Raw genomic sequence first — 13,067 nt, 5'->3', positions numbered from 1 at the left:
AAGGTTAAATTGTGGTTTTCTATCTTCTCCATGTGAGATGCTTTTTCCATGGATAAAGATGAGGCAAGAATTTCAACATGAATTGGGCTCAAATGCCCTTCACTACATTGTGACAACATTTGGGAGTGTAATGATGGAAACTCCTTTAAAAATGGCATAACATAGTCTACACAAGGATAATTCATACATATTTAAGATAATAGTAAGTAGGTTTCCACAATCCTAATACTAGTAGTTTATATTATTTATCTTATTAATATAAGCTTTTAGTTCCTTAAACTATTTAAGATAATATGAGTAGTTTATACTATTTATCTTAATTACATAAGCTTAAAGTTCCTTAAAATGTTGAATTTTATATTTATGCTGCCCTCTTCACACTTGCCATTTAAAGCTAACAAGCCAAAACAAGTAGGTAACACAAAATTGATTGGATATTTTCATGTGGATTACATTTACAAGAGTACATTGAGTATTTTTTATGCGTGCTTACATGGTGAAGGAGATAGCATGTGAATAGCTAGTTACATTGGAGGACGATAAGGCTCAGGAAAGCCATCAAATGTCGTGACTTCCCAAGAAATCCACTGAAGAAATAGATTTTGCATTTTAAATTTATACTGAATATGAGGACAGCCACGTTGTCTAAACTATTCTTAGAAAGTTGAAGATACATTAAAAAACGTATGTTACTAATACGTAATATCAACTGATTTATCCTCCTGTGCTTCCATCTTACGTACACAAAATTCTCTTTCAAACAGCAAAAACTCCTGCAGTGATAGAGCAGTGTTAGATTCCACTCAAATATTCAATAACTTGTTAAAACTAATGAAAATAAATAATAATACACTATCAATAGTTCAACATGTTTTTCAAGAAGGTAAACATTTGTCCATTGTATTTTCTGTATTTAGCTTATATTTTATTATCCTTTTTCAATTGAACTTTCTTTTGTGAACAAAAATGTATTTAAAAGGCTTAGGTCACAGGGATACACCCATGAAAAAAAAAAAAATTAATATATTTTAAAATATAATGTGGTTCACATGGCATTTTTTAGTTTTGCCATATGTGGCAGAATACCCACCAGTGAGGACACGTTAAGATTGATTTTTCTCTAGAGATCAAATTTCTCTAAAGTAATGACAAAGAAAGAGAACAGCTTGAGATGGCAATGGGGGTTCAAAATCACATCATGTTAAGTTTACTATCAATTGTTTATTTGTTCAGATGCTGTGATTTGAGTTTCCAGAAAAAAAAAAGGGGCAACAATGAAGATGAAGACGTTCATATTTAATAAAAAGATCACAGAGGTACAATTGGGAGTTCTTTTGGCAATGGGAGTGTTGTGAGGACTATGAGTTAAAATAATCCATTTGAATTCCTTTACCAACACAAACTGATGAGAAGGGCCCATTCAATTCTTCAAAAACTCCTTTTATGATTTGCAAAAACTACAAAAACAAAAATGAGAAAAAATGAGTGGATGGAGTTTGTGTTATGTCATTTATACAACATTATAGAGGCAGCTGCACAAGGTTTTACTGGCATATCAATGTGTAAATGGACAACAGATTTCAGATTGTTAAAAATAATCCTAAATGAGAAAACCAAGGTTACTAAGGTCGTACATGGAGCATAAGCCAAGTAATAAGGGAATGTCAATAGCAACTATATAGCCTAATATGTCAATGCCTAGGCAAGCCATGGAAGTTGGAAGTCAAAGGAAAAGGTTTTCCCAAAAGTGAGAATAGCTATTAATGTTACAAGAATCTGTAATATGCAATCACAAAATGTGGTATTCTTTAATTCACAAAGTTTTATCTAACCCATGCCCTATTATGTCATGTGATATCTCCTAACAATTTCAATGAAATGTCGAAAGATCCAATTATTGCTGATATCTTGATTCCCCTCGCTGGAAAACATAAACTAAACACCAACTTCCTTGATATAAGAGTACTCTAAGGTCAGTGTGGGCATGGAAGACACAAGAAAAATTATACCAAGTCATGGTAGAGATATGGAACAAAATGACCACTCCATTAAATCTCCCTTTCCATTGAGTCCCAAATATTATAGTTCTCATCTCCTTACTGGTGGCAGAGGTGCAAGAGTTGCCCAACGGTACAAGGCAACAATTTTGCATACTGTTTGGTAATTGTGAGATATGGGTGCAAGGAGGACTGAGTTCATGAGATTTGGAAGCACAAATGATTGTGGTCTTGATGAACTTCAGGAGAAGAATATTGTTGGATTGTGTTCAAAACACACACGCCCAATTGGAAATAGGTACCCCAACATTTTTCTGCTTGGTAGTTTTGTGGTTTGCTGGTATTAGTCTTTGTTTGGCAACATTTCAAAGTCTCAATGGTTGATAAGGTAGAAAGTTTGAGCAAGGTTGAGATGCAAGTCAATCTCTAGAGTCAAATCATGATCCGCATTGTGAAATCTTTTGATTCCAAACAAGAATCCTAAAGACTACCTGATTTCCAACTTGGATGAGACATTTTTGTCAAGAGAGTTCCTAGTTTTCGATTTGTACATAATGAAAACTTGGGCAAGCATAGGGAATTTAATCAAGTGTTGATGGAAACCAAAGTGAACAAGGGTGAAGCAAGATTGTTACATGTTAGATTCCCAACACTTCGTCAAATTTTAAAATATTTTTTTGTGAGGGAGCCCAGAATTTCACCTCTTATTGGGGCTCAAAACCCAATGACACCATGAATCCGCCCAAGAACCAAGGTTCCAAAACTGATATCAAAATTTCAAGCTCTTATTGGGGCTCAAAACCCAATGACACCATGAATCCGCCCAAGAACCAAGGTTCCAAGACCAAGCTAAGAGTGAAATCCAACTTGCACAATAAATGAAAATCTTGAGAAGGGATGAAATCTAGGCATTAGTTTTGTATGAGGTACAATAGGCCCACAATATGATGGGGAGCCTTTCTTCCCAATCTTCTTGTTCAACTCCATAAGACTTGTTCTAAATTGACACTAGTACCTTGCTTGTAGATTTAGTTTGACCATTGGCATGTAGGTAGTAGGAACTCAAAAAGTTGTGAAATACAATGAATTTTGTGGTCATTGTTTAAACAAGCTAGTTTACAAAGTGTACTCTACACTTATAATGGAGATAGGTATGTTCCATACAAGAACCTTGTCGTGCTTGGTGCAAAAATACCCGCTTATGCCCTTGCCTTACCCACTTTGTTAGATATTTTGTAGTCACCACAATGTATTTGTATCGATGCATGATACTTACCTTCAACGGTCTGACAAAGTCAAGATCCTACCTTTTGAATGGTTTTTGCAGCTGCAATGGGAACTATGGCATGAAATCCCTCTTTAATGGCTTGTCCGCCCTCTAACATGTGTTGCATCCAAGTACCATTTTTGGGCATCATTGTGGAGGGTTGTGTAGGGTCAACCACCATAGTCCTACTAGTACTAGCTTACATGTGTGGCGTTTGGGCCCATGCAGCCTACTTCGAGCCCTTTGTGTAACTCCTATAACAACCCCATATACCTCTTCCTACATTGCACACCTTTTGAGGACTTGGTTCGACCCCATCTTGTACAATACCTCGTTGATGACTTGAAAAGTCTTTCTTTTCAGGGCCATCTTTCTTCTTTCACTTGGTGGCATGTCCCCTAGCACTATGGAAGAGGATAAATATTCACCAACACTTTCATACCAAGGGGGTAATCTTGCAAGTTGGAATAGGTGGGTCATTCACTTGTTGCAGTGATTCTCCCAATTATACCCTAGGCTACAACACAATGCTGAAGGTTAACTTTTGAAGTAACGAAACCATCCACTCACCCTTCCCTATATAAATGACTAGTTCACAAGGTACATTGATTTCAGATGGTTTATTTAGAAGGTAAATGAAGTGGCGAGGAGATAATGTCAGAACTTTTGCACGGAGTACATGATGCCAATAATGTCATAACTTATGCATAGAGCACACCATGCCAAGTGCTTCTCTCTTCATTGTTTTGTAGTTTCACTTGTCTCTCAAAAGTAAGCAGTTGGTAAAAAATGGTGGTAGTCCAACCCTTCCAAACCAGCTTGTGTCGATGGCAAAATTGGAAGCATCCATGTGTACATGGAATTCCTTATCCCAGTTGGAATATGCTAGAACGGGTGTGCTCAACAATCTAGACTTGAATTCTTTGAATGCTTCCTATTTTTCTCCCCATACAAAAGGTTCACCCTTCCTCGTCAGCTGGTCCAACGGAAATGATATTTGTACAAAGTCATTGATAATTTGTCAATAATAGCCTACATGACCAAGGAAAGATTTTACCATTGTCATGTCCTCTGGACTCTCTAGCTACATCATGAATCCCACCTTGTTTAGATTTATCTTCAATCCCTCCTTGTATATTATGTTGCCGAGTACTTTTCCTTGTAGTACCATGCACCAACAATTCTTGGAGTCAAGCTATTTGTACATTTCTTTAGTGTGGTTAGCCAAGTCTCCTTTCCATTGTAGATTCACCAATTGTTCATGAAGGCCTTGGAGTTGCTAACTTACTTTTTCAAATGTGTAATATCATTCTCTAAATTGTCACGTGGCTGTTGTACAACCTGTAATATTATTGTCTAAAGTGTGGTGTGGTTGTATATGCACTCATGTCTATGAGTCACTTTTGGCAAGAGATTTTTAGACTGTATGGAACAGATTTGACTCCTAGTACCAGTTATCACCCACAGATAGATGGCCAAACGGAGATTGTCAACAAGTGGGTTGAGGGTTATCTGTGGAGCTACGTCTCTTCTCAATAGAGGGCTTACGTGAAGTGGGTCTACTTATGTGAGTACTACTATAACTCCACTCACCATATGACCATCCAGATGTCTCCCTTCAAAGCGTTATATGGTTATCATCCTCCTAGTTTTATGGATTTTTTATGCAATGTTAACAGAGTGCTGAGTGCAGGTGAAATGTTGCAGGATAGTCAGGATTTTGTAAGATCCTTGAGGGATAACATTGGTGCAGGGCACCTCCCTTCTTTTTGGCTTTTGGGGGGCTAATTAAGAGTTTGTGTGTGCTTAATAAATTCCAAGAGTCCTTGGAATGCAACTAGTCCCAATGTAAGAGCTAAATTGCTCATTAGGTCCTAAGTTGGTCAAAAGTTGCTCAATGAGCCAAAAGTTGCTCAATAGGTAAAAGTTGTTAGGAATGGACAACTAAGGTATTTGATTACCCAATAGATCCTAGGAATCTTAACTAGGGTCCTAGGATGGTCCTAGGTGGACCGATTTGGCCAAAAGATGTAAAGAGCAAAAATTGCTAGAAAGTTGCAAAGTTGCTTGAGCAACTTTTGCAATTTTTGCAAAAAGTTGCAAATGGTGGTTTGGGAAGTTGTAACTACCCATGCTCGGGTATTTGAGCATGAGGATCATATTTTTTAAGGTTAGAAGACTTCCAATTAGATTATGCACGTGTGGGCCTGTTTTACTAACATTTTCCCAAGTTTTCCATTGTTTTTGCAGTGTTTAATGCCCTAGTGCGGATGTGTACAGATTGACACAGATGATCTAAGTTCACGAAGTTGAAGTGATTTGTTTGACCTTTGTTTTGCTTATTCACATTCCATCTCAAGGTTTAGGGTTAGTGATTGGTGAAATTTTCTTGGTGACTAGTTTATGTTTCTCTTTCATAGAACTGCTCCCACAATAGTGGTTCTAAACTAATCATCCATAGTGGAAAGTTTATGAAACCTTGTGGGATGATAGGTTAGACGTTGTACATAATATTTTTGTTTTGTTTTGCATTTTTCTGATTGGTTACCAAGCATTGGAATGATGCCCTAGGCTGACTACTAGGAGTAGGTGAGCCAAGACAATGAAAAGATGATGTTGCAGAGCACACCCATGATTAGTTTGGGCCAAACCAATGGCATGTACCGAAGCCCTAGAATGTTACCTTGAATAAGCAAGTGGTTGGAAGGTTTGATTTGAGGTTTGAATGGTTTTAGAAGCCTTTTGGTGGAAAATGGTTCAAAGGCCTAAAAGATAGGCTAGAAACTAGGGCTTAAGGGTGAATAGGGTTGTGGGTGTTTTGAGGCTTTGAAAATTTGGAATCTTGGAGTGCTAGGTGATAGCTTTGAGATTCCTAAGGTTTTCCATGAGGTTGTTTGCGAGCATTTGGAGTAATGGAGTAAAAAATGGTTACTAGACCTAAAGCAAATAGGCCTACTTCCTATTTGAAGATAGTGACTTTTTAGTGATTGTAGAAGTGACTAGAAGTATTAGGCAACATCAGGAAGGATATGGAGGTATCTACAACATCAATAGATTCCAAGGTAGTATGAGAATAAGACCCTAAGAAAGGGTTAGGGTTCTAAGGGAAGGAAGGGCTAGTAGGACTAGTGCCTTAATAAGGGAGATTAAGTCTACAACAAACCAATTATACCTAGGAGGCAAGTTGGGGAAGAGTCTTGGAGGCTAAGATTGGTGGTAAGATCAAGAAACAAGAATCATTGGATGATTCAAGGTTTAGAACCTTAATTAGAAGTGGTTAATTGATAGAACCCTAGACCCTCTGCACCAATCATATAGCGGGCACAGAATTAGCAGAAACCGTACATTAATCAGCAGAGGACAGCTTGTTCCTTCCAAGTGAGCAAAATAGTTTACTTGATGTTACAGCCATATCGGTAGTATTCTATTAAGAAGAGTGGGTCTGAGAAACTTAAGCCCCGTTATTATGGTCCCTTTCGTGTAGTGAGCCATGTTGGTGCGGTGGCGGACAAATTGGATTTTCCTAAGGATAGCAAAGTTCATATTGTATTTCATGTTTCACGCCTCAAGAAGGCTTTGGGTAGACATGTGGTGTTGTCTCTTGTGTTCCCTCCCATAGATGATGAGGAAAGACTCGAGTTGATTTCGAAGGTGATTATTGATACTAGGGAGAGAAAATTACGAAGGACCATCACAAATTTTTTACTTAAGTGGTAAGGCCTACCAAATGAGGATGCTACTTGAGAGCCTAAGGATATTCTTCAGCACCCCAGATTAAGATTTTCTTGGGGATAGGCAATCTTGGGTAGGGAGCATTCTAATGTCCCCAATTCAACAGGTTCCTAGAGTCAGGGTTTGTCGTACAATGAAGTCCGTAAAATTACAAAATATGAGGATAAGATAGCAAAGAAAGTATGGACCAACAATGAAGAAGACACGTCTAACACATCAAGGCTCCACAGAGTGACATGACGAGTTTTAAGGATAAAGATCATTTGCTGCTATACGTGAAGGTGGCACAAACCTTGTTGTGGGTAATTTGGATACATGATCCAATGAAGCTTGTGAAGTAATGGATTTGCATAATGATTCTATGTGTGATTCTCTAATGCCATCCTTTATGAAAAGTGCACGACACCCTACAATTAGACAGTTGAGTTGGATGTTAAGGAAAAAACTGTGCGTATTTGTGTTTGATACCAAATGATGACAAGGGCAATTCTGTGTTTGGGCTTAATGCTACCTACTTCTAAATCAGCAAGTGTGCAAAGAAGATAACATAGATGTGGTTAAGAATCAAGTTCTTCAAGGCTAATCAGATAATTCATCCTATCAAGCAGATGTTGGTTGTGAGCCCGACAAATCAATCACATAATGTGGAGAGCCAATTGTAGGTAAATAAAGATAAGGATTTTGCAGTATTAACACAGTTTGATGGCATTCACAAGTTGATTGAAGGTTAATATTAAGAGAAGACAAAAAGGGTTTGAAAAACTATCTTCTCATGCTGAGTTAAAGGTAAACAAGGTGTTAAAGGAGATTAGGTTTATGTCAGATAGGAATGTAGACAATATTAGTTTTATTATCTCTCGATTATGGCTCTTACTAATCTTATACTTCCTTGCAGGTTATAACAAAAAATATGAGGCAATGATATCTCACAAATATTGTAAAGCAATCTGATAATGATAATATTTATATTATTTCTGAGCTTAAATCCACAAAATTCTGAATGTAATAAGGAGATATCAAACACTATATGACTTGCACTTTTTCTTTTTCTGTACTTGTCAATTTAATCGGTCAGATTGGATATATATAATACTTTGAGAAGACGTGTCACTGAATAGACATGTTTGCATGCCATTTCATAATCGACGCTTTTAATCATAACAATGATAATCAATTGTTATCAGTAACATGGAAAATGTAATTAGTCATAAACTAATGCAGATTATATAGTATTGATATCATTATTGATGGCAGAAAATAATGTTCCACATTGATTAAGTCGATATTCATTAAACAGCGGGGAAAATGATCTTCAATATCAATTAAATGCAGATCGATAGTTACAGATTTGTACTTGGAAAATAATAGTGATGATAATTGATTATGATGGATGTTAACATGTAATTATGCATATATGTATATCAGTACATGGACCGAAGCTATATTTATCAACACAGGGAAGCTATGAAGGCAATGAAATCAGATTATTTACATCTATTCTCAGATTGAGACTATCTCCTCACTCTAGCTGACTTTTCTTTTGGAAGCATTCAGAGGGAAAGTTGACAATCCTACCTTTGAGCTTATGAATATTACGGATTCCTTGGCAACTACTCAAGTAACCCTTAAAGAGGTGAGATTCAGATTCATAAGTTTTCTTTGGAGATGAGTTTTGCATGTTCTTCACCATCCAGATCAGTAAATCTGTCCCCTCCGGCAGCCTCATCCAAAGAACAACAATCTAACACAAAGACTATAGAGATTAAACATACGACTTTAGCAATTGGTGAGCTCCACAAGGATGAGTTATTGCATGAAGATTCTAGCATTCCCCATACCGAAATGACTCAACAGAGTGATAGTGATGGGGCAATACTTCAAGAGTGTGAACTCTTGAGATTAGAAGAGAAATGTTCACAAGAAAGTGCAACTGGAGTAAAGGTTTTGATGGGTAATGCATATAACTTGATGCATTATTTATTCAACTATATCTGAATCAATGAATACTAAGTATTGACTTGAACTGATGCATTACAGATTTCGCTAAGGTCTGACATTGAAATAAGATGTCATGTATACTGGCACCCCCTTCCATCCCCAGAAAATGCATCTCCCAACCCCTTTCTGTCACCATAATAAAAATGATGTGGAAAGTAAATAGAAAATTAGAAATAGAAAGAAAAACACTCAGCTGCCCAATAGAAAGAGGAGTCGATAAAAGAGTTCCTACCTAACAGTTGAATGGCCGTAACATGCCAGAGCAGAAGTTGATTTGCAACCATAAGGAAAAACAACCAGATGCCAGTTGAATAAACATTAATGACATACAGCCTAAGGAGTGAGAACAGCCATACTTGTAGAGATGACAAAAGGTTTTTACAGATATCATGGTCAAAAGTAAGAAAAATATGCAAGAGTAAAGTCATTTAAGTAGTTGGGACTGAAAACTAATAAAACTAATAAAAAAACATAAATAAATTACGATCCATTCTTAACCAAAGAAGAACCTGCTTGACAAAGGAAAATGAAGTTTGGAGACATTGTAAAGAGCAGACTCATATCATACTGTGGAAAAAAAAGAATGTACAGGGATGCTCAACCAAGTCATCTTTGCAGGATTTGGCAATGCAGAAACACAAAAAATGGATGCCTAGAAGCATCTCCAAAATCCTAGGAATGATATTGAAACAGGAATCCAGCGCAGCAATAACAAAGAGGTGAAAGAAACACGTAGATATAGATGAAGATCTGAAGGGTGGCGTAACATGAACTACAGGAAATGATTAAGAACAAATAAAGATATGGAGAATTAAAAGTTAGATACTCTTTCTTCCAAAACATAGGAACAATTTGTACCTGCAACTGCTGCTGACTGAACAAATGATGTAATTCTGAATCTGGTGATGCAACCAAGTCAATTAGCTCAGTGTGGTTTTCCAGAACAGACTCAAATTGGTCTGCTAATGAAACTATAATCTGTCAATGCAGCAAGCTATCTGTATCAGCATTCCTTGTTCTCTAAACAACTATTTACAGCATTTAAATTTTATCGTGATCAGAAGGAATGAAAACATCAGAACCTTTTTTTATTCCAATATTTTCGAAAAATCACAATTTCTCAAAACGAAATTTATATTCCGCAAAACTGCAGAGAATAACAACAGCACTAACAGGAAACCAGGAAATGACTTACATGCATGCAACGAAGAATAAGCTCAGGTATGCAGCATCTACGGCAGATACCCAGGACAATAAACTTTGCGGGAGCTTCTTGGGAACCCTCCTTATCATACCAGGCATCAAGTTCGAAGACCTCAAGTGCAACCCCTACTTGGAAATGTTCCAACTCACCTAACATGTGAATACGGAATTATAAAATCTAGTAAGATATTCTTATGTAACTTTGGTTCAGCATTATTCAGTGCGTAAAGAGTAAAAAGCTCCTTGTTAATGTGAAAATAAGAAACACACTGATTTCATGTGACATATTTTGAATTGACTAACCATTACAGAATTTTATTAACACTTTTACCCCATAGAAGAAAAATTAAAATACATCAGCACCCTATAGAATATAATATGCCATATGCAACAACATTGAGTTCAAATTTATTTATTTGACCTGTATGGCAATTTTTCAAAAATTGGAGACGGCGGTACTTGGAGACGGCAAATTTTTCTTTTAATAGTTTAAAGAGTTTAATACTAAATACAAAAATTTGAAAATAGTAATGCTGTAAAACTAAAAGACTAAAGTAAATAATAATAGTAATGTCACATTAATGTAGAGCCATATATTTCAAAACTCACATAATCACCATATTGTATCTTACTGGTCTTAATTTTTGCATTAAAAACATTAAAATTGAGGGCTAAAACACATAAAATTATTTAATATTATATTTTACATTTATATTTTATTAGGAGACTTCAAGGACTTTTTGGATTAGGAGATTGGGAGACTTTAGGAGACTCCATCATGAAGTCTCCAATCTTTTTTGAGGTCTCAAAAGTCTCTGAGACATGACTTTTAGTGGGGAGACAGGTCTTCCCGTAACCATACCTTGAAAGTATTTCCCAAAAATGCTACTTGACATGTAAAAAACAAGAAGATTCCAATTTTATGTTTGAGCATGGCAAAGCATAACAAGAAAACATAAAATGAATACCTTTAAATGCAGCTGACATAATAGATGCAAGAAGACCACCATCCTCTCCTATACAAGGGCCAATTCCATCACCTTTCACTGCCAAGCAACGTAACACAACCTCAATGCAGTACTTGTCTCCCGTGCAGATAGAAACATCAACCTGCCAAATGAATTGATTTTATATTCAAAAGCTAATGCCTCTATTGCTGATGCAATGCATGACATAAAAAATACGAGAAAGTTGCTGATCCAAAATTCTTGCACATATGAATTATTATTCATTCTTTCATTATTATTTTACTTATTTGTTAGAGCGCATAATTTCATCAAATGCTAGTTCTTGTTGACAAACAAAACTGAAGGAAAGAAGCAAGAACAAGAATCTGGTGGTAAGATAATTATTTATAATGCTGATTGTAACTATTGCACCTATCCAATGGTTTTCAACATCATAACAAAACTCTATAAAAAATCACAATAACTTGCAACTAAATGGTACTCAGAAAGTTTAGCGATCCAATCTAAATTGGATTTGCCAATTTCACCCCATACCTGCCTGCACTTGCCAATGCACCAAAAAACTGGCAAAATCCACAATTTAACCATGATATTATCAGAAATTGCAATTATATCAGAATTTTATATGCAAACTCATTATTTATTCCTAATTTGACATGAAATAAAAACATTTTTGTCCTTTATTTTTCTGAATATTTTGGCATTTATTGATTTCCTTATAAATTGTAAATAACTCTCAATTTTTTTGTTTGCTAAGTCGACCCCAAGAAATGTTATTACTTCAATAAACAAGGAAATGTACTGGATGCTATTTTTAAATTTACAATCAGAAAACCTGGAAGATGGGCTAAAAGATTACCTCCTCACAAATTGGGCTACTATGGCCAGCATCGGATTAGATATTACATCCTATAGGGTGCATACATATACAAATCTTTCTAGAGCTTTTGGACCCTCTCCTTTCTGTCTTGAAATAGAATTCATATAAATATATATATATATATATATATATATATATATATATATATATATATATATATATATAAAGTCACAGGATTTACCAGATTTCATCCATGAAGTTTGAATTTTATCGAATTTTTATCCTTTCCGAACTTCCTCTGAATTTTTTGATATTTAATATAATACTGTTATTTATAATAACATTATATTATTTTGATATAATATTAAGTTATTTAGTTAAATTATTTTGCAATGTCAAATTATTTTGACAATTTTGTGGATATATTACTTATATTTAAAAATAAATAGATTTATATAAGTCCAATTTAATGTCAATTTTTTCTGAATTTTTACCCTTGCCAAATTTCATTTGAATTTTATGATCGACAAACTCGAATTTGAATTCAAACCTTGTGACTTTATATATATAGGCCTGCAGTGAATGAATCTACAAATGTATTGAGTCAGTTCTACTTCACTACGCTGCACCAGAAATAATTCAATTAAACTTTCATATTTTGTTTCTTGTCTTGGAAAACGATACTTTGTAGGTGGGCAATATTTTCAGAAAGAAGTGTTCTTGTTATGTTAATTAAGTTCTTTATTATGAAATGCATCACATGTCAGCAAGTCCTTTAAGTACTGTTAAAGCAATCAAGCTTTCATGCTATTCAAAAGGTAAGTTGTAACTTCCCCCTTTCTGGTAATTTTTGATTATGGAGCAATTTACTAGAATCCTTACGATCATAACTTCTGATATCATTGATAATGTATGCAATTTGGGAAATTACTAACTCAATATGAACACTACAGTGACTCATTTGAACAATTATGTATACACAGAGAACAATCTCTGTGATTTTCAACAGAGTAGTTTGAATATGCAAGATAATGTAGGTATGTGTAGGATGATCTTCTCGTATCTGATATAGCAGATAAAAT

The 13,067-nt window shown here is 35.4% G+C and overlaps 1 protein-coding gene across 3 annotated transcripts in view; it reads right to left on the bottom strand.

Moving 5' to 3' along the window:
• Positions 1–416: 416 nt before the first annotated feature.
• Positions 417–13,067, bottom strand: part of LOC149552741 (nuclear pore complex protein) — a 245,634-nt gene continuing 232,983 nt past the window's right edge. For all 3 annotated transcript variants that reach the window (XM_089788287.1, XM_089788288.1, XM_089788286.1), the window contains exons 22-25: positions 11,166–11,307; positions 10,190–10,347; positions 9,853–9,972; positions 417–773 (exon numbers count right to left, since the gene is read on the bottom strand). In XM_089788287.1, the coding sequence (XP_089644413.1) occupies positions 693–773; positions 9,853–9,972; positions 10,190–10,347; positions 11,166–11,307 (501 nt within the window). In that variant the 3' untranslated portion in view covers positions 417–692. The remainder of the gene's footprint in view (positions 774–9,852; positions 9,973–10,189; positions 10,348–11,165; positions 11,308–13,067) is intronic.

This window comes from Cupressus sempervirens, chromosome 6 (assembly GCF_028749045.1).
Source record: "Cupressus sempervirens isolate cs-2001-9-10 chromosome 6, ASM2874904v1, whole genome shotgun sequence".
In the NCBI taxonomy this organism is placed as follows: Eukaryota; Viridiplantae; Streptophyta; class Pinopsida; order Cupressales; family Cupressaceae; genus Cupressus; species Cupressus sempervirens.
Note: the sequence above shows the minus strand (reverse complement) of the source record. Positions and strands in the feature narration are given on the sequence as shown.